The sequence below is a fragment of the Pristis pectinata genome, chromosome 7 (assembly GCF_009764475.1).
Source record: "Pristis pectinata isolate sPriPec2 chromosome 7, sPriPec2.1.pri, whole genome shotgun sequence".
Lineage (NCBI taxonomy): Eukaryota > Metazoa > Chordata > Chondrichthyes > Rhinopristiformes > Pristidae > Pristis > Pristis pectinata.
In genome coordinates this window covers 55,453,274-55,475,304 of record NC_067411.1, presented here as the reverse complement: position 1 = coordinate 55,475,304, position 22,031 = coordinate 55,453,274, and the positions used below count along the sequence as shown (strand labels likewise).

Genomic DNA, 22,031 nt, shown 5'->3' with positions numbered 1-22,031 from the left:
TGGGACACCGCTAGTCATAGCCCTCCAATCTGAATGCACTCCCTCCACCACAACCCTCTGCTTTCTACAGGCAAGCCAATTCTGAATCCACACGTCCACACAGCCAAGCCTCCCTGGATCCCATGCCCTCTGACCTTCTGAAGAAGTCTTATCCTCTAAAGGACCAACATTAGCTATTTTCTTTCTTTTCATATACTATGGAAGCTCTCACTGTCTGTTTTCACATTACTTGTTAGTTTACTCCTATACTCCCTTGTTTCCCATTTTCTGGTTTTTTAGTCATTCTTTTCTGCTTTCTAAAAATTTCCCAATCCCCTGGCCTCCCATTAATCTTCACAGGTTTTTCTTTCAATTTGAAGTCATCCTCAAATTCCTTTACTTATTGACTGATGATGCATCCTTCCCATAAAGCTTTTGTTTTCTCATCACAGGAATATTCCTTTGCTGAACTTATAAAATATCTCCTTCAATATCTGTAACTGTTAATTTAACAACTTAGCCTTTAATCTATTTTCCCAGTCCACTTGAGCCAGCTGCATTCTCATACCAATGTGATTGCCTTTATTTCAACACCTTACTATTTCTTTTCTCCACCCAAACTAACTCTACATCCAGAAGGGTCTTGACCAAAAACAAATATTGTCATTTCCCTGCACAGATGCTGCCTGATCTACTGAGTTCCTCCAGTGGTTTGTTTCTTTGCTCCAGTTTCCAGCATCTTGTCTCTTGTGCCTCTTTAGCTTTGATCCCAGTTTACCCAGGCCAGGTCTGTTCTCATCTCATCGGAGAAGATCCTTTTTCAACACTCTATTTTTATCTTAAAAAGACCTATATCTTTTTCTGTAGTTTTTCTAAACCCTGCAATACCATGATTTAAGTTTCCTAGATGTTCACTCACTGATACAAGCTGAACTCTGCCTGGCTCATTTCCCAGAACTTAGTCCAGCAATGCCGCTTTCCTTGTCAGACCAGAAATATAATGATCAAGAAAGGACCCAGAAGATATTCCAGTAAGTTCTCTCCCTCCTTGCCTCTTATTTTGTTGGTTTCCCAGTCTGTATTTGCATAGCCGAAATTGGCTAGCACATCTCTACAATTTCTCTGCAAATTTGCTCAATATCCTTCCTACCAGCTGGCAGCCTACATGATAGTCCTAGAAGTCCATGTTTTAATTCTAAACAAATTAGATTCTGCCCTTCGTTGTTCTACAACATTAGCACTACAACTTCTCCTCCATCAATATTGCCACCTGCTCTCCTTTTTTCCTTCAAATATCTTGTAACTAGAAATATTTGAGGGGGTGGACATGAATTGCCAAGGCAAAGAAAGCTACTGACCAAGTGCTGGTAAATGGGATTAGTAAAGCTGGGTACTCAGAGGACTGAAGGACCCCCTTCTGCACTGTTAGGCTCTATGACCTGAAAAGGAGATGGTTGATGGGTGTAACACTTATAAAAGATAAGCATGATTTACAACAAGGGTCATTAAAAAAAAAATCAAGCGCTGGAGATTCCACATTTCCCTTTCTCCCCCTACTCGCCCATCCCATTCCTCATATTTAACCAGGGAGAGCTTGGGAGAACAATACGCATAGCTTAAAGGACAAAACTAAGCATGTTTTAATCTGCAATCCCACACTAGCTGAAGAATTTATTCTAAGGAGCTCAAACAAAATTATTACCAAATAAGTAATGAAAGTTTAAACAGAACTTAGAACAATAGAAGTTTAAAAAGCTTCACCTGTGGTAATGCTCCATAGTTCCAGATATAGCCCTTGTTAGGAAAGATATTTGCTACATAACGTACTTTTCCTTTTTTCATATCCTGTTTGATAGGGTTCAGAGGCATTTTTGTAGCAATCTGAAAAGATCACATAATGTTACAACTGCACATTGAAAGAAACCTCCTGGGAGAAACTGAAATCGGTTAAGTATTTTTATGATTCTTCTTCTTGAGCTGCCAAGATAGACAGAAGTTCCCATGGCACTTGTTAAAGAAAGTTACCCTAATCCTGGCCAATAGTGGCCTCCTAACCAACATCACTAAAATAGATTATCTGCTCTTCTTCTCATCACTGTTTGCGGCACTTTGCAGAACACAAATTAAGTTTACTTATACTATAGCAGTGACTCAAAATGATATCACTGAGTACAAGGAGACTGGGGATATCCTGGGACATGTAAGATGCTATAATATCAGCAGACTCTTACTTTATGACTTATTTGAATTATCCAATGAAAACTCCCATAGGCCACCACTACAAACTCAAAAACACTAATAAGAAAAATCCTATGCTTGCACAAATGGCATTATGTGGAATAGTCTACACCAGATTTCATTTTTGTGTATGAAACAACTGCCTGATGATTATTTCCATCTTGAATATGTGAGAGGGCAATTTGAAGCTCAAATGAAGAACTGTTCCATTATTTGAAAGAGCATTTGTGTATGGGAGTTCTGGATAAAACTGAAATATTCTTACACTGGGGGAAATAAACTCACTTGTAATATTGTGTGACCTTCAAGTTCTCCCCAGTGGCCTGGCCAAATATATATTCTACTATCCACATTAAAATAAATGATCTGGACATCATCACATTTCTCTTTATGGGATCCTGCTCTTTGAAACTGGTGCCCAATTTCCTATAATGTAACAATGATAATGGTATAAAAATACTCCATTAAGTATGAATGCCCAGGAAAGGTAGGGTGATAAATGCCTGGGCTTTCTCTTTACTCTTTTTAATTGTACAGCTGTGCTAATTTCAGGGGAATCTCTATTTAAAAATTTTATTTCAATTAACTTATTACAAATTGAGAAGAGTATTTCATTTTGAAAGCCAATGATTCCTAATAAAGTGGAAAACAAAACCTGAATGGATAGGAGGTTGGTGAAGAAAGGGAGAAATATCTTTACACAGTTCTGGACATAAGAATTAGGAACTGGAGTAGGCCATGCAGCCCCTCAAGACTGCTCTGCCGTTCAATATCATGACTGATCTAACTGTAACTTCAGCTCTGTATTCTCATCTAATCCTTGCATACCAAGAGCCTACCTACTTCTGCCTTAAAAATATTCAAAGACTCTGCTTCCGATGCTCTTCAGGGAAGAAAGTACCAAAAGCTCACAAACGTCTGAGAGAATAAAATGCATCTCATTTACCTGTTAAAATAAACTACACTTATTTATAGATTCTTTCACAAGAGGAAACATCCTGTCCACATCCATGCTGTCATGATCCCTCAGCATCTTATTAGTTTAAACCAATTGGCCTCTCATTTTTCCAAACTCCGGCAGATACAAGCCAAGCCTCTCCAATCTTTCCTCATAAGACAACCTGTCATTCCAAAAATCAATTTTGTAGGTCTTCTCTGAATTGTTTCCATGCTTTTACATCCTTCCTTATACAAGATCAACGCTGTGTGCCAGTCCTCTAGATGTGTTCTCACCAATGTCCTCCATAAGTGAAGTATAGCTTCCCTCCTTTTATATTCAATTACCGCAGTAAAAAATTCTGTTCGGTTTCCAAATTACTTCCTGTACCTGCATACTAGGTTTTCACAAATTATTGACTAGGACATCCAGATCCCTCTGCAACTCAGAGCTAACTGATCTCTCATCATTTAGACTTGGCATTCACCACTTCAAAGAATAGTGAAAGCAGATTTGTTAGTAATTTTTAAAGGGAAACTGGTTAAGTATTTGAAAAGGAACAGTTTACAAGGCTATGGGAAAAGGGCTGGATGGGTGGATTTGATTGCTCTTTGAAAATTGTGGCACATACACTGTTGCCAAATGACCAGGTGTTGGGAGATTCTACTATTCCATTCCATTGTTGATTCAATTTTCTCATTGATTCTTTGAGGTATCGAAATGAACAACAACTTATATAACTCATTAACGGCTATTGAATCAAGAACTATACTTCATGGAGGCTTGTCCCCCATAATAACTCACCTCCATTTTGGCGTTTGTCCAACGTGGTACTTCCACAACCATATTAAAAAGGGCCTGTAAAGAACACAACATGAGCAATATGAATGCTCATCTTCATTTATATGCATCCCATGCCACAATTCAAAGTTGTAATTTAGAGAATTACTAGCTGTTGGTGAATTCCCATGTTGGTTCATAAATGGCGCATTATGGCAGGGTACATTTAAATATCTACAACAAAAGTAAATTAAAATGGATATCATCTCATTAACCAACACATCTAAAACATCCCACTTGTGTCTTAAAGACAGCAAAAGTAGCATTCCAATGATAAATCTGGACCAAATTTATTTGTGTACTGCAGTATGCTGACTAGAAGGGATGACAAAAACAACTTTGTTATCTTTATAGGAGAGAAACAAAGGACTGCAGATGCTGGAATCTAGATAATAACACAACAAGATGCTGGAGGAACTCAGCAGGCCAGGCAGCATCTGTGGAGAAAAGCTTTATGAACCCTATATTTATGGAGATTAGGGGACTGGAGTTGGAGGTGGGAGAGAGAGAGGAGTTGGGGATGATAGAGGAAGTGGGATATCAAGAGTGGGATTGACACTGGGCCAGAAAGGAAACTATAGGACAGCTGAACAAAAAAATTGATGATCAAAGAGGCTAAATTGCAGAAATATCTTAGAGCAGTGAAGGGAAGTGGAGCGACGGAATAAATTATTTAGAAAATTCCAGAGATTAGACCTCTGTGATGGAAGACACAATAACAATTGATGAGGTAAAGTGAGTAGAGGTGCACAAGAGGCCAGATTTACTTGCAACCTCTCATTACATAGACTTGGAATTCATTGCCTCAAAGTTTGGTGAATACATTTCAATGGTAATTTTCAAAAAGAAACTAGTTAAGTATTTGAAAAGGAACAACATACAGGGCTATGGGAAAAGGACAGGATAGTGGATCTCATTTGTCAGCTCCTCCTTGAAGAAGAGGTAGTTACAGAGAATAAAGAGAGGTGAGGCCATGATGTTACTGAATCGCATCATTGGATTCTGACTGCAGTATCCAGAGGCAGCCAGGCTAGATGTTACAACCATAGAACCATAGAAAACTACAGCACAGAAAACAGGCCATTTGGCCCTTCTAGTCTGTGCCGAAACATTATTCTGCTAGTCCCATTTACCTGCCCCCAGCCCATACCCCTCCAGATCTCTCGTCCATGTATCCATCCAATTTACTCTTAAAAGTTAAGAGCGAGCCTGCATTTACCACATCAGATGGCAGCCCGTTCCACACTCTCACCACTCTTCGAGTGAAGAAGTTCCCTCTAATGTTCCCCCTAAACCTTTCCCCTTTCACCCTAAAGCCATGTCCTCTCATACTTATCTCTCCTAATCTAGGTGGAAAGAGCCTACTTGCATAAACCCTGTCTATGCCCCTCATCATTTTATAAACCTCTATCATATCTCCCCTCATTCTTCTCTGCTCCAAGGAATAAAGTCCTAACATGCTCAATCTTTCCTTATAACTCAACTCCTGAAGACCCAGCAACATCCTTGTAAATCTCCTCTGCACTCTTTCAATCTTACTGACATCCTTCCTGTAGTTCGGCAACCAGAACTGCAATAGTAACGTCTGCAAAACTGACATTATTTGTCATCAGCGCTCCATGAAATTGACAGCAATTTCAAGATTTCCAAGGATGTGCACATCCGAATAGAAACTCCAAAATTACTATCAATGATTCGGCTCCTTCACTGGCTGCACTCCATTCTTCTACTTCACCACAATCAAGGGAGATTTTATTAAAGTAGATGGAATTTAAGCTACCAATGACCTAGCCCAACTTTAAAATCAAAAAGCCAAAAAACTGCAGATACTGGAAATCTGAAATAAGAACAGAAAATACTGGAAATATTCAAATGCCAGGTAGCATCTGTGGAAAGAAAAGACCAGAATTAATGTTACAGCCTGATGATCTTTCATACAAACTGGAAAGGTTGGTTATCTAAAATTGTTAATTCACGGTGGAGCTCTGAGGGCAATAATGTGCCTAGTCAGAAGGTGTGATGGTGTTCCTTGAGCTTAAGTTTGGTTTGATGGGGAAAAAGAAGTAAGAAGCCACAGACAGAGAGGTCAGAATAGAAGTGGATGGAGAATTAAAATGACAGGGGTCACCCTTGCAGACTGAATGGAGGTGCTTTTCAAAATAGTCACCTAATTGATGTTTCTCCAATGTACAGGAGACCACATCATGAGCACTGAATGTAGTACATTAAATTGGAAGTGCAGCTGAATCTCTCCTTCACCTGGATGTTGCTCAGAAGCAAAGAGGGAAGAGGGGATCATGCTGCAAGCCTTATACTTCACTCAGCTGTGTCCCCAACCCTTATTCTGATGAGCACAAATTCAATTATCCTTTATGCATTGCATTTCCATTTTCCAATCTTTCCAATAAAGGAATAAAGAAAACAGAGAAAGGAGTCGGTCATTCAGTCTGTTGCGCCTGTTCTACTATTCAATTAGATCACAACTGACCTGAAACTCAAATTCATAACCCCTCTCCAGTCCATATCCCCCTGATAACCCTATCTAATAAAAATCTGTCAATTTCAGTCTTGAAAAGTTCAGCTTACCACTAGCATCTGAAACCTTTTAGGGAAGAGAGTTCCACTATCCGCTGTGTCAAAGAATGACTCCTCGATTTCACTGTTAAGTGGTTTACCTCCTATTTTGAGATTATGATGTCCACTCATTCAAGACTTGTCCCATCAGGAACAACAGTTTCCCAATGTATATACTTTTAAATCTATTTCAGAATTTTAAATCTCTTTCCTGAAGCACAGTGCCCAAAACTGATGCAATATGTTAGATAGGTTAAATTAAAATGTTATGGAACTGAAGCATTACATTTTCCTCTTTATATTCCAGTTCTTTAAGGATAAAGGCCAACAAGCCATAAGCTTGTCACCTATTTTTAAAAATAGTACCTATGCACTAGCTTTCAATACATTGTATAATTGGAAACCCAAATCCTTTTGCTCTTCAACAGTCTGCCAAACTCTATCCCTTTAAAAAATGGAAGTCAAAAACTGCATATTCCACAACACAAGGTTAAATGCATTAATTACATTTTTTAGTCAATGAGGAGTTCTCTCAAGTTGCAATCCTTTTTTGTTTCATAATTCAAAGGTATGCTACATTCCATTTTTTCCCTCTCACATCCTCCTCTTCTTCTCCATTTCCTCAGTGAGGGAAGCAAGCAGGAATCGTCAGTAGGGCTCACTGTCCAACTCCAAAGCTAACGGGGGTGTTGGACAGTGGCAAAGTGGAAGCAGCAAACAGTTTGAGAGGCCTGAAGTTGGAATAGATGTTAAAGATGATTGGGAAACAAATGGCCCCAGTATTTCAATATATGATACATAACAAAAGTAGCATCATTTTTTTAAACAACAATGGTATTGGTTTATTATTGTTACATGCACTGAGAAACAGTGAAAAGCTTTTGTTTTGGTCCAAACAGATCATGCCATACATAATTACATTGAGGGAGTAAAATGAAAACTGAATGCAGAATATGATGTTGCAGTTACAGAGAAAGTGCAGTGCAGGTAGACAAATAAAATGCAAGGGCCATGGCGAGGTAGATTGGGAGCTCAAGTTCATCTTTTAGCATATGAGAGGTCCATTCAAGAGTCTGATAACAGTGGGATAGAAGCTGTCCTTGAGGTCTGGTGATTCGTGCTCGCAGGCTTTTATATCTTCTGTCCAATGGGAGAGAGGAGAAGAGAGAATCAACACAGTAAGAGAGGTCCTTGATTACATTAGCTGCTTTCCTGAGGCAGTGGGAAGTCCAGATGGAATCAACGGAAGGGAGGCTGGTTTGCGTGATGGACTGGGCTGTGTTCATAACTCTCTGCAATTTCTTGCAGTCTTGGGCAGAGCATTTGCTATGCATCTGGATCGGATGCTTCCTATGGTGCATGTGTAAAAATTAGTAAGAGTTATCAGGGACATGCCGAGTTTCCTTAACCTGCTGAGGAAGTGTAGGTATTGGTGTACCTTCAGTACAGGTACTGAAGCCTCCTGGGGAGGGAGGCTTCAGCTTTGTAGCTGTTGCGCATTGGCATATGATTGCTTTGCAGCACCATCTGGTGTAGAGCTGGAGCTGTTGCATGACAATGGGCAGTGGCACCTCGCTGGTCAGTTGGAGTGAGAAAGTTGATTGAAGTGCAACCTGTGGGGTTTACAGGTTGATAACAGCCAAAGGATATTTTAACATTAGAAAATCCTACCTGCTGGCAGGTCATTAATATCTTGGGATTCTGTTTGTAACCCTTACTGAAACTCCAAGAATGCTTTTTTCAGTGTTTTCAGTCATACATTCTCTTTCATCAATTTGAGTGCAATTTCTAAGAGCCTTGTCCAGGGTTTACTGTAATACCTCTACTGTAAATCCTGCTCAGCACTCTCTGTTAGGATGCCCCTCAGTGTTCTGCATTAATCTAACCTACCAGAAATCTGACAGAAACCTCAATAACTCAATTAACTTGCATGCGTTTTCCCTGGCTTGTAAATTTCAGCCAAAACCTCCCCAAGAAAAATCAAAGATGCATTACAGCATCAGAGACACCATTTTGAACAAAGCAGATACAGCTGGAAATGTGAGAAAAAGTCATAATATCTATTTCAATGTGAGAACATTTACAAAGTTGTGGCAAGTTTTAATTACTGCCAAGGTTCTGCACTGTAACCACAGTTCAATGATTTGAGCACATAATCCAGTTGACACCAGTGCAACATGGCATTTCTAGTACCATCTTCATGGCGAGATGTTAAAGCAAGATTCTCTCCACAGTGAGATAAGCTAACATATGGCTAATGTCAAAGAACCATTTACAGTCTGTCAGTAAAAATCTATTGAGGCCCATGAAGGATGACGTAAGACCGATTAGAGACAAAGGTGGGAAGATGTGCCTGGAAGCTGTGGAAGTGGGTGAGGTTCTCAATGAATACTTCTCTTCAGTATTCACCAAGGAGAGGGGCCTAGATGACGCTGAGGACAGTATTGGTAAGGTTAATGTTCTGGAGCATGTAGATATCAAGAGAGAGGATGTGTTGGAGCTGTTAGAAAATATTAGGACAGATAAGTCCCTGGGGCCTGACGGAATATTCCCCAGGCTGCTCTGTGAGGCAAGGGAGCAGGGATAGTCCAGGGAATTACAGACCAGTGAGCCTTACGTCTGTGGGAAAAGCTGTTGGAAAGGATTCTAAGAGATAGGATCTATGAGCATTTAGAGAATCATGGACTGATTAGGGACAGTCAGCATGGCTTTGTGAAGGGAAGATCACGTCTCACAAGCCTGATAGGATTCTTTGAGGAGGTGACCAGGCAGATTGATGAGGGTAGTGCAGTAGATGTAGTCTACATGGATTTTAGTAAGGTGTTTGACAAGGTTCCACATGGTAGGCTTCTTCAGAAGGTTGGAGGGCATGGGATCCAGGGAGGCTTGGCTGTATGGACGTGTGGATTCAAAATTGGCTTGCCTGTAGGAAGCAGAGGGTTGTAGTGGAGGGAGTGCATTCAGATTGGAGGGCTGTGACTAGCGGTGTCCCACAAGGATCAGTTCTGGGACCTCTACTATTCGTGATATTTATTAATGACTTGGATGAGGGGGTAGAAGGGTGGGTTGGCAAGTTTGCAAATGACACAAAGGTCAGTGGTGTTGTGGATAGTGTGGAGGATTGTCGAAGATTGCGGAGGGATATTGATAGGATGCAGAGCTGGGCTGACAAGTGGCAGATGGAGTTCAATCCAGAGAAGTGTGAGGTGGTACACTTTGGAAGGACAAACTCCAAGGCGGAGTACAAGGTTAATGGCAGGATTCTGGGTAGTGTGGAGGAGCAGAGGGATCTGGGGTTCATATCCACAGATCACTGAAAGTTGCCTCACAGGTGGATAGGGTAGTTAAGAAAGCTTATGGGATGTTAGCTTTCATGAGCCGTGGGATCAAGTTTAAGAGCCACAAGGTAATGATGCAGCTTTACAAAACTCTGGTTGGACCACGCTTGGAGTACTGTGTCCAGTTCTGGTCGCCTCATTATAGGAAGGATGTGGAAGCATTGGAAAGGGTGCAGAGGAGATTTACCAGGAAGCTGCCTGGTTTGGAGAGTATGGATTATGAGGAGAGACTAAGGGAGCTAGGGCTTTACTCTTTGGAAAGAAGGAGGATGAGGGGAGACATGATAGAGGTATACAAAATATTAAGAGGAATAGATAGAGTAGACAGCCAGTGCCTCTTTCCCAGGGCACCAATGCTCAATACAAGATGGTATGGCTTTAAAGTAATGGATGGGAAGTTCAAGGGAGATATCAGAGGGAGGTTTTTTTTACCCAGAGGGTGGTTGGTGCATGGAATGCGCTGCCTGGGGTAGTGGTGGAGGCAGGTACATTGGTCAAGTTCAAGACATTGTTAGATAAGCATATGGAGGAATTTAAGTTAGAGGGGTATGTGGGAGGAAGGGGTTAGATAGTCTTAGGTGTGGTTTAAAGGTCGGCACAACATGGTGGGCCAAAGGCCTGTATTGTGCTGTACTGTTCTATGATTGTTGGCTTCAAAATTCAATCTAAGATTTTGCCTTGCTGTAGCAACAGTACAATTCAGTGGACTTGTTAAATTAGAATGCTAATTTGCAATATCCAATGAAAAAAATACACGATATGACACAGAGGAAGAAGCATTTTATTTCTGCAGTGCTAAAACAAATCTAATAAATGTGCAATAAAATTTGCTTCATATTTTAAAAGGTGCCAGTTTTGGACCAAATATTTCAGAAAATGATCTAAACGTTGGACTGCAGACCATCACAGTGAAGCCTGAACAGTCGATCAATAGTCCATTACGAGTTTGGTAAAGCTTATAAATAATAGACCATATTGGACTACAGCATAGCAAAAGCACTGTCTCATGACATTTACCTTGTCAACCACATCGTACAGTGGAATATCATGGAAAGGAGAAATGTATTTACCATCAGAGTTCTCTGCAAATGGATGGAGATAATCATGGTTACATATTTATCCAAGTCAGGTAATGAAGATCATTTCTGTCACTATTTCTGGCATTCTAATAATTTTGTACATTTTGATGAAATGCATAAAATGATGAGGGTTCCAAGTTCTGTAAGTAGGAAGGACTTACTTTCTTTAGCAGTGGGATCAAATACATTTGAAGTAACTGGTAAAATTAGAAGGAAGATGAAATAATATTTCACCAAGGGGGCAGGGGATGGGCAGAGGGTCTGAAACAGAGAGACAGAAAACGTCATCACATTTAAAAGGTACTTAGTTGCGCACTTTGACAGTCCCACCTCCAAAGTCGGTTACAAATCGGTGATCTATCTTGGACAGGTTGGTGGATAGGAAAGGTTCAGGGGGGTATGGGCCAAACAGAGGCAAATGGGACCAGCTCAAGGAGGCCCCTTGGTCGGTGCGGACGAATGAGTTGGGCAGAGGGGCTGTATTACCCTGGCTTGTTTTAACCAGCACAGCCAGGATCAGCTGAATGGTTTTCTTTCTGAGCTGTAAAATTTCTGCGACTGTAGGAGGATGGACTGGGACCTGGTGGCTCATTTACTAGGTTTGATAGAGTGATGTAGGTTAGACACAGGCCCTTTGGCCCATCACGCCCATGCTGCCCATCAAGCGCATTCTAGACCGGTCTTCGGCCTTCTGTGCCGTGGTGATTCAAGTGCCCGTCTAATTACTTCTGCAGCGTTGAGAGTTGCTGCCTCCAGCGCCCACTCAGGCAGTCTCAGACCCCAACCAGCCCTGGCGGGTGGGGGAAACCTCCTGTCACCGCCCTCCTCGCCACCGAACGGGCCGTTGGAGGCTCAGGTCCACAGGGCAGATACCGGGGCAGCGGGCGGTTGCCGGGGCAGCGGGCGGTCGCCCGGGGGACGGCTGCCAGGGGCAGCGGGCGGTCGCCCGGGGGACGGCTGCCAGGGGCAGCGGGCGGTCGCCCGGGGGACGGCTGCCAGGGGCAGCAGGCAGTTGTGGGCCGTCAGGGTCCAGCGCAGATGTCAGTTCCGGTCACTCACTCAGGTACAGGAGGTAGCTCGGACTGTGGGCTTCTCCGCGCTCCTCCTTGCTGTAACAATGCCGCATCCTCTTGGCCTCGGCATCCGACCTTCTTCCCAACCCGAACAACAAGCGGCCACGGTTAACCGCGCCCAAAATACCTCGCATCCCGGGAGCGGAAGGAAAGTCCCGGGACCGGGTGACGGGGGGGGAGGTTGCGCCGGCACTCCTTCCTTCCGCCCCGAGTGGGCAGAGCGGGCGGCCGCCTCTGACTGCCACCTGCCGGGCGGGATGGGCGGTGCATCCATCTGCTGGAACCACTACCCCTGCTGGTCAGTGTCGGTAATACAGGCAGCACGGCTGCACGTTGGTCAGGGCACTGCTTGTCCCCTACCACTGCCGGCAACCTCGCTTACATGGAATGATTCCCCACTGACAGCCGGCGTCGGCTTGCTTGTCTGGCGAGAGATTCTTTGGCTGGAAAAATCAAAGTCAAATTTATTGTCACATGCACAAGTACGTGAATGCACAGGTGCAAAGAAAAACTTACCTGCAGCAGCGTCACAGGCACATAGCATCATATAAGCAGCATTCATAGGATAAACATAAATCAAACATAAATTATACACAAATTTTACAAGAAATAACACAATTAGAAAGAAAAGTCCATTTTAGTGCATGGTGATCAAAGTGGTCATAGTGTTGCTAAGCTATATTAATTAGGGTTCTGCCAGTTGGTTCAAGAACCAAATGGTTAAAGGGAAGTACAGTAGCTGTTGGGACTTCAGGCTTCTGTACCTCCTGCCCGATGGTAGCTGCAAAAAGATGGCATGGCCTGGATGGTGGGGATCTTCGATGACGGATGTTGCCTTCTTGAGGCAGCATCTCCTGTAGATACTACTGATTGTGAAAGAACGAAAATTGAAAAAACAGAAAACGTAAACTCACCATTGGAGGCACATCAGTGGAGGGAGAAATATCGCCTTTCGTTTTTATATTTCAAAAATAAACTTTATTCATAATAAAAATACATACAAAAGAAGAAACAGTGCAAAACTTCTTTATTTGTGGTTATTACATTCAATAATGTTAACATTTTTAAAAACCATAGCACCATTGCCCGTTATGTGGCCCCCTGGGGTAATAGACCCTTTCATTGTTTGAGAGGCCTCCCCCTCCATGTGCAGTAGTTGGATGAGCCTAGACTGTGGTCCTTCCCCACAGAGCCTTTGCATTGGCTGCACCGAACTTCAGTGCGTCCCTCAGCACATATTCCTGCTGCCTGGCCTGTGCCAGTCAACAGCATTCCCTTACAGACACCTCGCTGTGCTGGAAGACCAACAAGGTTCAGGCAGACCAAATGGTGTTCTGTTACGCAGCTGCTGGAGATGAACCAAGACACAGACCCTTGCATCCTTCTCCATACCCTCTTAGCAATTCCATACCCTGCAAAGAGGTGGGTGACCATCTCTTCGCCACTGCAGCCGTCCCAAGGGCAGTATGCATCAGGGATGCTACGTCATCTGTACAGGAAGGATCTGACTACAAGGGCCAGCCTAGCAAGGCCTTGGAGCTTGTTCGTGAGTTCTGACGATGAGGCTTTCTGCCAGATGATTTGGCCAGTTTGCTCAGGGAACCACCCTACTGTATCCATAGAGTCCCTGTCTGCAAGACACAGTGTCTGCAAGACATTCCGTGCTGACTTCTGCCTGATGGACTTGTGGTCACAGGTGTTTTCACAAAGAACAGGTAGTGCGGTAACATCCAGCTGACTGCGGCATTGCACGGCAGCAAGGCCAGGCCCATCCTGCACAACACCAGGGACAGGTAGAACCTCAGCATATAGTAACACTTGGTGCCCATGCACTTTGGATCCAGGCACAGCCTGATGCGGCCACACACAAAGATGGTCATCAGGATGTGGGCAACATGATTGTGGCTCATTGGACTCGCTTCACCTTGGACCCCCAGATGAACTAGAAGACGTCTTGGGTGATTACCAAGGCAGAGGAGTGAGGAACAGGTCACACCTGCACCAAGTACAGCTGCCTTGAGAGCATATCGCACCTGATGACCAAGTTCTTTGAAGTATTGACAGATAGCAGCATTTCCACAAACCCAATTTTTGATTGACCTTTCCTATCCGCTTCAGTCAATTCTTGTTACAAACCAGGTCCCCAGCACCCTCAGGTAGTCAGACCAGTTAGATCAGTCGGGCCAGTTGCCAAAGAGCATGGCCTTGCTCTTCCTGTGGTTGATTCTGGCCCCCAGTGCCAACTCAAGCAGGTTGAAAAATGCTGATCAATCTGCAAACTGACCATGGATCTAAGCACAAGATGGCGACATCGTCCATGTACAGGGAGGTTTTGACCTGGGTGCCTCCACTACCTACCAACCCCTCTTATGCTCTTCATCCTTCCTGATGGATTTGGCAAAGGGTTCTATGCAGCACACAACCAAGACAGGGGAGAGTGGACAACCCTGCCCAACTCCAGACTTGATGGGGAAGCTATGTCTCCCACCCATTCATTTGGACTGCACTACAGATATCTGTGTAGAGCAGTTGGATCCAATTTCTAACTTCCTCCCCAAAGCCCATTTTGGAGAGCACATCCATTATGTACGTGTGTGATATCCTGTCGAAGGCCTTCTCCTGGTCCAAGCTGACCAGGCTGGCATCCACCCCTCAGTCCTGCACGAAGGGATAACACTCATTCCACAGGTGTGACTGAGATGCTGGTTGCCTGCTGCTTTAATTCTCCTCCCAAATCCCATCTGACCTCTCTGGCCATGGCCTCCTATCAGCAACACATAAGCAGCATAATGTGCTTCTTACTGCCATATTAAACCATTTGATCTTACCCAACCAGAGATATTCTCTCTTCAAACAATTCATCCCCCAAATAAAAAACCAACATGTTTTCTCTCATGTATAAACAGAAAATGCTGTATTGTTGGGGCAGGCACAGTAGTGTAGCGGTTAGCGTAACGCTATTACAGCACCAGCAACACAGGTTCAATTCCAGCCACTGTCTGTAAGGAGTTTGTACATTCTCCCCGTGTCTGTGTGGGTTTCCTCCGGGTGCTCTGGTTTCCTCCCACATTCCAAAGACGTATGGGTTAGGAGTTGTGGGCGTGCTGCGTTGGCGCCAGAAGCTTGGTGACACTTGTGGGCTGCCCCCAGAACACTCTACACAAAAGATGCATCTCACTGTGTGTTTCGATGTCAATGTGACTAATAAAGAGATCTTAATTTAGCAGGTCGGGCAGACATCTGTGGAAAAAGCAGCAGCATTTCATCAGACCCTTCATCAGAACTGAGCAAGAGAAAAACAAGTTAGTCTAAGTATCAGAGAAAGTGGGAGAGGGCAACGGGTGAAACAAAGGGAATTTTCTTTGATGGGGTGAAATAATCTGCCTGTTAAGGAGCAGTTAATTTCCTTTGTCTGTGTAATGTGCTGTTAACATTGTAGATTCTGTTTCTTTTCATTACACAAAGGAAAGCAGGCAAAAATGGTCAGTCCTGATAGAAACACAGAACAAACATGTTGGAGAATTCTACATCAAATCTTGCAGGCTGCACCATGAGGCATTGTTCCTCATGTTTGTGTTGGGCCTTGTAATAGATAGAGAGGGTAGGGTGGGAGTGGGATGGTTAATTAAATAGAGGCATCCTGTCTCAAAGTACCTCATAGCCAAAGTTGCCACAGATGTAAAGTTGACAACAATTTCCATTTGTAAAATTCCGTATCGACAAATACCCTACACAATCTGTTGGTTGGGGGATAAATTGTGATCAAAACACAATTCATCTTGTGTGAAAAACTGCTGGAACAACTCAGCAGGTCAAGCAGCATCTGTGGAGGCAAAGGAGTGGTCAATGTTTCAGGTTCAGAGCCTGCATCAGGATTTGAATGTCAACATCCCTTTGTTTCCACAGAAGCTGCTGGACCCACAGTTCCTCCAGCAGTTTTTTTTTGTTTGCTCTAGATTCCAGCACCTGCAGCCTTGTGTCTACAAATTATCCTGCTCCTGACAAAAGGCTCTTTTACATGACCTGAGAGAGCAGAAAGGATCTTAGTTTAACATCACACCCAAAGGACAGCATCTCTAAGAATGCAGCACTTCCCCAGAACTGCATGCATGTTTGAAATGAAAAAAACTTCAAAATAAGAGAGTAAAAACATTTTATTTAGAACAGAACATGCCTTTACAAACCTACTAGTGAATTATGTTTTGCAATGAAGCTCTGCTAGTTGTGTACTTTTGGTTTGTTTCCTTGATAGAAGAACCACAAACATTTTAAGAATTTAAAAAAACTGTCAGCTCAAAAATTTTGCATATTTGATTCCAAGTGCAAAGGCTTGCAAAACTGATTGTAAACATCAATTGACTTCATCTTCATCTCAAAAATCCACTGTTCTAGTCAGAATAAGTTGTATTATGTTACATCAGTGATTTAATGAGAGCAACAGCATGGGTACTAATTTTAAATTTAAAAAAGGCATCTGTTATAAAGTTGCAGAAGGTACTTTTTCCACAAAATTAGCATTTTATTGTTCTCAACTTTACAAATTTGAAGCAACTTTTCATTACAATATTCCATCACAACAGTCCAATAAAAAAGATTTTAAAAATCCATTGTTCAAACATGCTCCATTATTAAAAACCAAAAGAAGCTGATCAAAATGTTTTTAAATGGAATGCAAAAGATGAGGAAAAAAAAAATCAGAGAATGCATAAAACCATACTGTCCTAACAAATTACATATCAAAATAGTTCAATGGAAAACACAAATGACCACAGTTTAATTATTGCACTGCAAATGGCTGTTGAAAACAATTAGACTGATTGACAGACTGAAGTAGTTGTGAAACCATAATGTAGGGAATTCTTCCTTGTTAAACATTAATTTATCATGTACAATAGGGTGGCAAAAACTCCACCAGCAAAACACAAATCATTCTTCATCAATGTAATGAAACATAACTGGGGCATTTGCAAAAAAAAATGTAAGTTTTATTGCCATACAAAAAAGATTTTGGTCTGGTTTTGCCCTCAATGAATACAAGTTAAATTCATGATTCACACACAAGATCTAGGACTTAATGGTTTACATGATTACAAACAAAATGAGCAATTTTAATTTGATGCACATTATAAAATCTCTATCAACTTTCTTCAATAGTATCTTTTCAGAGTAGTAAATAAAGTAGCAGTCTGTAGCTAGTCATTAAGGTCAGAGGCAATGCAAGTCCTCAATTGCCAACAGACTGTGCAAGTTTGAATGAATACTATGCATCAGTTACACAGGTAAACTCTAACAGTTCCATTGCAGTTCTACCAATTTTTAAGAGGTGTTCAGTTTTTAAGCACAGGAAAATATTCTGCACCAAGCAGAAATACTTGGGTAAAAATATAAGACTCAGAACGCAGAATTAAAGACAACTGTAGATTATTGGCTTGGATAATTAAGGCAGCACACAACTAAAAAGATGCAACTCAGAATGATACAAAAAGGAATAAAATGGTAACTTTGCTTCTTTGAATAGTGAAACAGTATTCAGTTGACAATCTCTTGTTTGCTGAAGTCCCAATATTCCACAGCCAAAGATCACAGAGGAGAAAGGTTCAGGGAGGTCTGCTTTCCTGACTCCCCCAGTGTCAGTGTTTGGAGAAATAAGGCTCTCTTCTTAACAATGCTTTTAGCAAGACAACACAAAATAGAATGGTTCAGGAGGTTGAATGGCACACAATAGCAGTGGACTAGGAGCTGCTGGAGCTAAGCAGTAAAGAAGAGTCGTTATGGAGCTGCATTAGAATGGAGAAAATGACTAACTAGCACCACAAGTCAGTGTTAGGTGGCCTGTGTATGCCAAAAAAATGCAGACATCCAGGCTTCAAAACATTACATCAGAAGCAAATCAACCAATGTCACATTAAATATCTGAATATTGAAGTTACTGGGAATGTTTAAACAGAGATTCCAAAGGACACAAAGGAATACAGTAAACTAATAAATCTGCTTGGCATAACAAGGGGCACAGATTAAAGTTTGAAGAAAGCTTGCTTTCTCAGGAGGTAGCAATGAATATATGAAAGAATACATGTCCAAGAAGCAATCAAATGGACGAGTGTGAGCAAATCAAGGGAGAGCCAAAAGTGAAAGCAGTGATTAAGTGTATGTTCATTTTTGGGACTGAAAAATACATAAATCTTGTGACATTCATGAGAAGTGTTACAGCCATGAAAGCAGCAAATTCACACATAATTGAAGTAGAATCGGTAGCACTGTATAAAAAAAAGCACGTGTTATCTTAATTAAAAAGCACATACATTAAGGTGCACTTTTTGGGATTACACTATTTTTTCATGTTTCTCCATTTGCTGCCAATAAAGACCTCTCAGGCTACCACATTTTCATGTGGTTATCTGGTTTCACGAGGACAACCTCACGAAAGACAGCAATCTGATTTTCACCACTCTACAGGCACTTGAAGCACACCAACATTCCTGGGTTACACTATAGGTCTATTTCAAAATGCTTACAAATCTTATACACATGAAAGCAACTGAATCAGATTGTAATGAAGCTGAGAGGCTACACTGGGTAGATGCGGAAGGCTTGTTTGCCCTTCTGAGGAAACTAGAACTAGGGAAAAGCAGCTTAGGGTAAGAGGTCAACTGCTTAAGACAGTCAGGAGGAAGATTTTTTTCTCTCCTTTGGACTTCTCTCTCAGAATTGTCAATATTAAGTCATTGGTGTTTAAGGCTGGGATAGGCTCTTGGACTGCAGTGGTACCAAACTTTATAGCCACTGGACAGGAAAATGGAATAGAGACCATCAGGCTAGTTATGATCTTATTGGATGGAGCAGATAACCCAAGGGTCTGTATGCCCTACTCCTGCTTTTATATCTTATGGTATTTTAATTTCAAATCCTCGATCTTACTTTCATTATAGTTTTGACAGGTTTACCCAACCTGCATGCCTTATAAAATTCATTGTGTTGGAACTTGGATCAGAGCTCAAAAGAAACTGAACTGATTACAACAAACAATAGAATTTTCCAGGTAATTTATACAGTATGCAGAATGAGGTAGGGATACAGCCAAGTAGTTGACATTAAACAAACTCAAAATTCATTTGTCTTGAGCATGCTGCCAAATGAGGGATTCCAAGAGATTTTAGAAGAAACGTGAAGGTTTACTGGAGGATAGGAATGCTTTGCCAGTTAGTGGTTGAGGCAAGGTGGATCTTTTAATAGTAATGTTTGAATCACAGGCAGTGGGGCATTGGGATTAGTTTTGGATTGCACACACAAAAGATGCACAACAGGCCAAGGGCCTCCCCGTGTGTTGGCAGTTTTGATTCCATGCGATCAAAAGAAAGAAAAATACGAGTTAGTAGCACATCCTACAAGGCCTTCTCCCTGAGGATTCGTGGGCTGTCTTGCTTATTTATGACACCCTTCTGTTTTATGCTTAGTGCAGTTCAAGGTAGTTGTACCTTTGGCAACTGTGATAGAGAAAGTCAAGAACCCAAGAATAACCCACAGAACGAGAACCAACAAATGGTAAAATTCTGGCTAGTCATTTCCGCAAATAACATTACTCAAACTCTGAATAAAGTTTCTGGAGTCTCTCATTCTAGATCAGTGAATGACAGGAGATGATAGAAGAATCAAAGGCATTTTACAGAGCAACAAACAAGTAGTATTTCTATATAAGAAGAGAAAAAAACTTTCAGTAATAAAATCATCTAGAAAAGAGTGTCACCGAAAAGTCAGAGGTTTGTGAAGAACTATTTTCAGTGATGCCAAAGCACAGCTGCAGAGTTTCTTATTAATGCCATAAATTCAAGCAACTCCCTTAATGCTATTTTGGCCAGAGTTTAATGTTGGACTGATGATCCCAGTCATGGTTCCATACTGTTTGACAGGATGGATCCTCAGGGCCAGAAGTCACCTTCTTTAAAATCCTCTGCTCTTTAAAAATTTGGATAAGACTCAGTCCACAAAGGGATTTTCAATGCAGCTTTTTAAACATATAATTGCAACTGTAGTCCTAGGCAAAAGTGGCAACAATTTTGAAAAAGCTAACACAGCTTCAGTGTCTGTGGAAGATACCAAGTTAGCGGATGTGCAGTGTGTGCATGCGTGCACATTGTCCAAGAGTGCATGCACAGTATATGGGATTGTGTAAATATGATGTATCTGTGCAACCAAGAAGGGTGGAATAAGACTTAAAAAACATCTGCTTTCCAAATCCATTTGTCACTTGATACAAAGCAGCCTTGTGCCACATAAGCTGAAAGTCATGGAAACACAAAACCTCCAGTTCAAACATTCTTGATGTAACTGGGTCAACATTCAACCAATGTCATTGTTAATGGACAATGACCAAGATGGTTCAAGGAAGTCACCACAACTTTCACCAGACAATTAGGAGATGGATGATAAACAGGAACTTGACAGTACTGCTTATACAACAAGAACAATTTAAAAAACAGTAATCTAACTAGGTATTTAGTTCATTGAATATTCTTCCCAGAGTGTTGAAGCCATCTTTACAGTACTTGGACTTCAGTACAGATAGCCAAATGCCTGTGGAACATAACCTTCAAACTTAAAGTTGAACAAATGTTACTATCAGGAGAGAATCAACCCTCCCATCCAAAGTCTTCTAACAGTGAAAGACAGGGAAGCTCAGCTTGGCTCGAGCAGATGACTGTCACATTTCAGGTATCACATTCTACAGGCAACAATATTACAAATAAATTAGCAATGCTTCTAAAGCTATCCACAAAAGAGCAGAAATACAATGTGTCAGAAACAAATGATTGAGAAAAACAACTTATTTGGAACAAAGCATTAGAGAATTCCTGAGGGTCCAAAAGTAAAATTTGGACATGGAAATAAAGTGAAAAACCTGGTTATGGAAATTTAATAAAAAAAATATTTTTGCATGTAGGCATTTCTTTCTCAGCTAGACTGTTTTTAGATTTACAAGATACTAACTTTAAAAATGTGTATCCAATATGATCAAATTTTCAATATCAAGGCATAGGAACCACAGTGACTTCAGGATCAGGCAAGGAGGATATGCAGCATATAAATGTAATTGAATGAGGCACATAAGGTATAAAACATAAAACTCAAATTTAAGAGGTCTGTAATTTAGTTAGACTTTGTTTCAAGAAGTCTTTCACTTTTTGTTACACTCAGGAGGGCGGCCTTCCAGGCCCACCAATGTCCACATCGATTAATGTGTATAATGGATATTTCTTGACCTGTAGCACTTTATATTTGAGTGAATTTAAACCATCACTTTGCATTGTCTGCCTTGTACGTGCAATTCTGTCAAACCTGTAAAACACAATTTTCAGAATAATTTATTAGCAAGTTATTGGCAATTAGGATGAGAGCCTAGAATTCATATTTCTTAAATGCAAAAGCTGCAATCTGTATAGCTGTTCAAACCTTTTTCCTGCACCATCAGACTGAATACTTGGAGATGTCTAGGATAACCAAGGACTGCAACGATAGACTAAGGAATTGCCTTTCTTGGTAAAATTAGTTTTTTTTGTCAAGATGTCAAAATATAAAGACAGAAAGAAAGTATTATGTTGGTTTGCAATGGTTTATTTAAAAAAAAATCTGGCATACTATGCAAAAATCTAGCTGAATTACACACAACAAAATTGCTTGTATTAAAGTAGGGCTGTAAATGCTATTTCCCCAAACATCAATAGAGCACTTTAATGCTTGGCAAATAATTAGCTCAGAAGACAATTGGTTGATTTGGACAAAGAGCTTGAAATTTGCCAATGGCACTAAAATAGGTTTTGGCTAACAGTGAAGAATTTTCCAAGGGGTTCAGGAAGATATAGCCAAGTTAGTGAAATGAAAAACTAGGAACAAATGTAATCTCACGAAACAGAAGGGAAACACTGAGGGCATTCAAAAACTGAAGGGTGAGGAGCCCTAAAGTCTTAAATAGAAAATT

At 41.4% G+C, this 22,031-nt stretch overlaps 2 protein-coding genes across 2 annotated transcripts in view; both read right to left on the bottom strand.

Annotated features, from left to right (window-relative positions):
* Positions 1-12,258, bottom strand: part of LOC127572639 (inorganic pyrophosphatase-like) — a 52,609-nt gene extending 40,351 nt beyond the window's left edge. Inside the window, exons 1-4 of the mRNA XM_052020112.1 lie at positions 12,045-12,258; positions 10,924-10,988; positions 3,959-4,012; positions 1,741-1,860 (exon numbers count right to left, since the gene is read on the bottom strand). Coding sequence (XP_051876072.1) covers positions 1,741-1,860; positions 3,959-4,012; positions 10,924-10,988; positions 12,045-12,192 — 387 coding nt within the window. The 5' untranslated portion in view covers positions 12,193-12,258. The remainder of the gene's footprint in view (positions 1-1,740; positions 1,861-3,958; positions 4,013-10,923; positions 10,989-12,044) is intronic.
* Positions 12,259-16,211: 3,953 nt separating this feature from the next.
* The window catches only part of b4galt1l (DP-Gal:betaGlcNAc beta 1,4- galactosyltransferase, polypeptide 1, like), a 54,324-nt gene continuing 48,504 nt past the window's right edge, over positions 16,212-22,031 (bottom strand). The window contains exon 6 of the mRNA XM_052020174.1: positions 16,212-21,391. Coding sequence (XP_051876134.1) covers positions 21,247-21,391 — 145 coding nt within the window. The 3' untranslated portion in view covers positions 16,212-21,246. The remainder of the gene's footprint in view (positions 21,392-22,031) is intronic.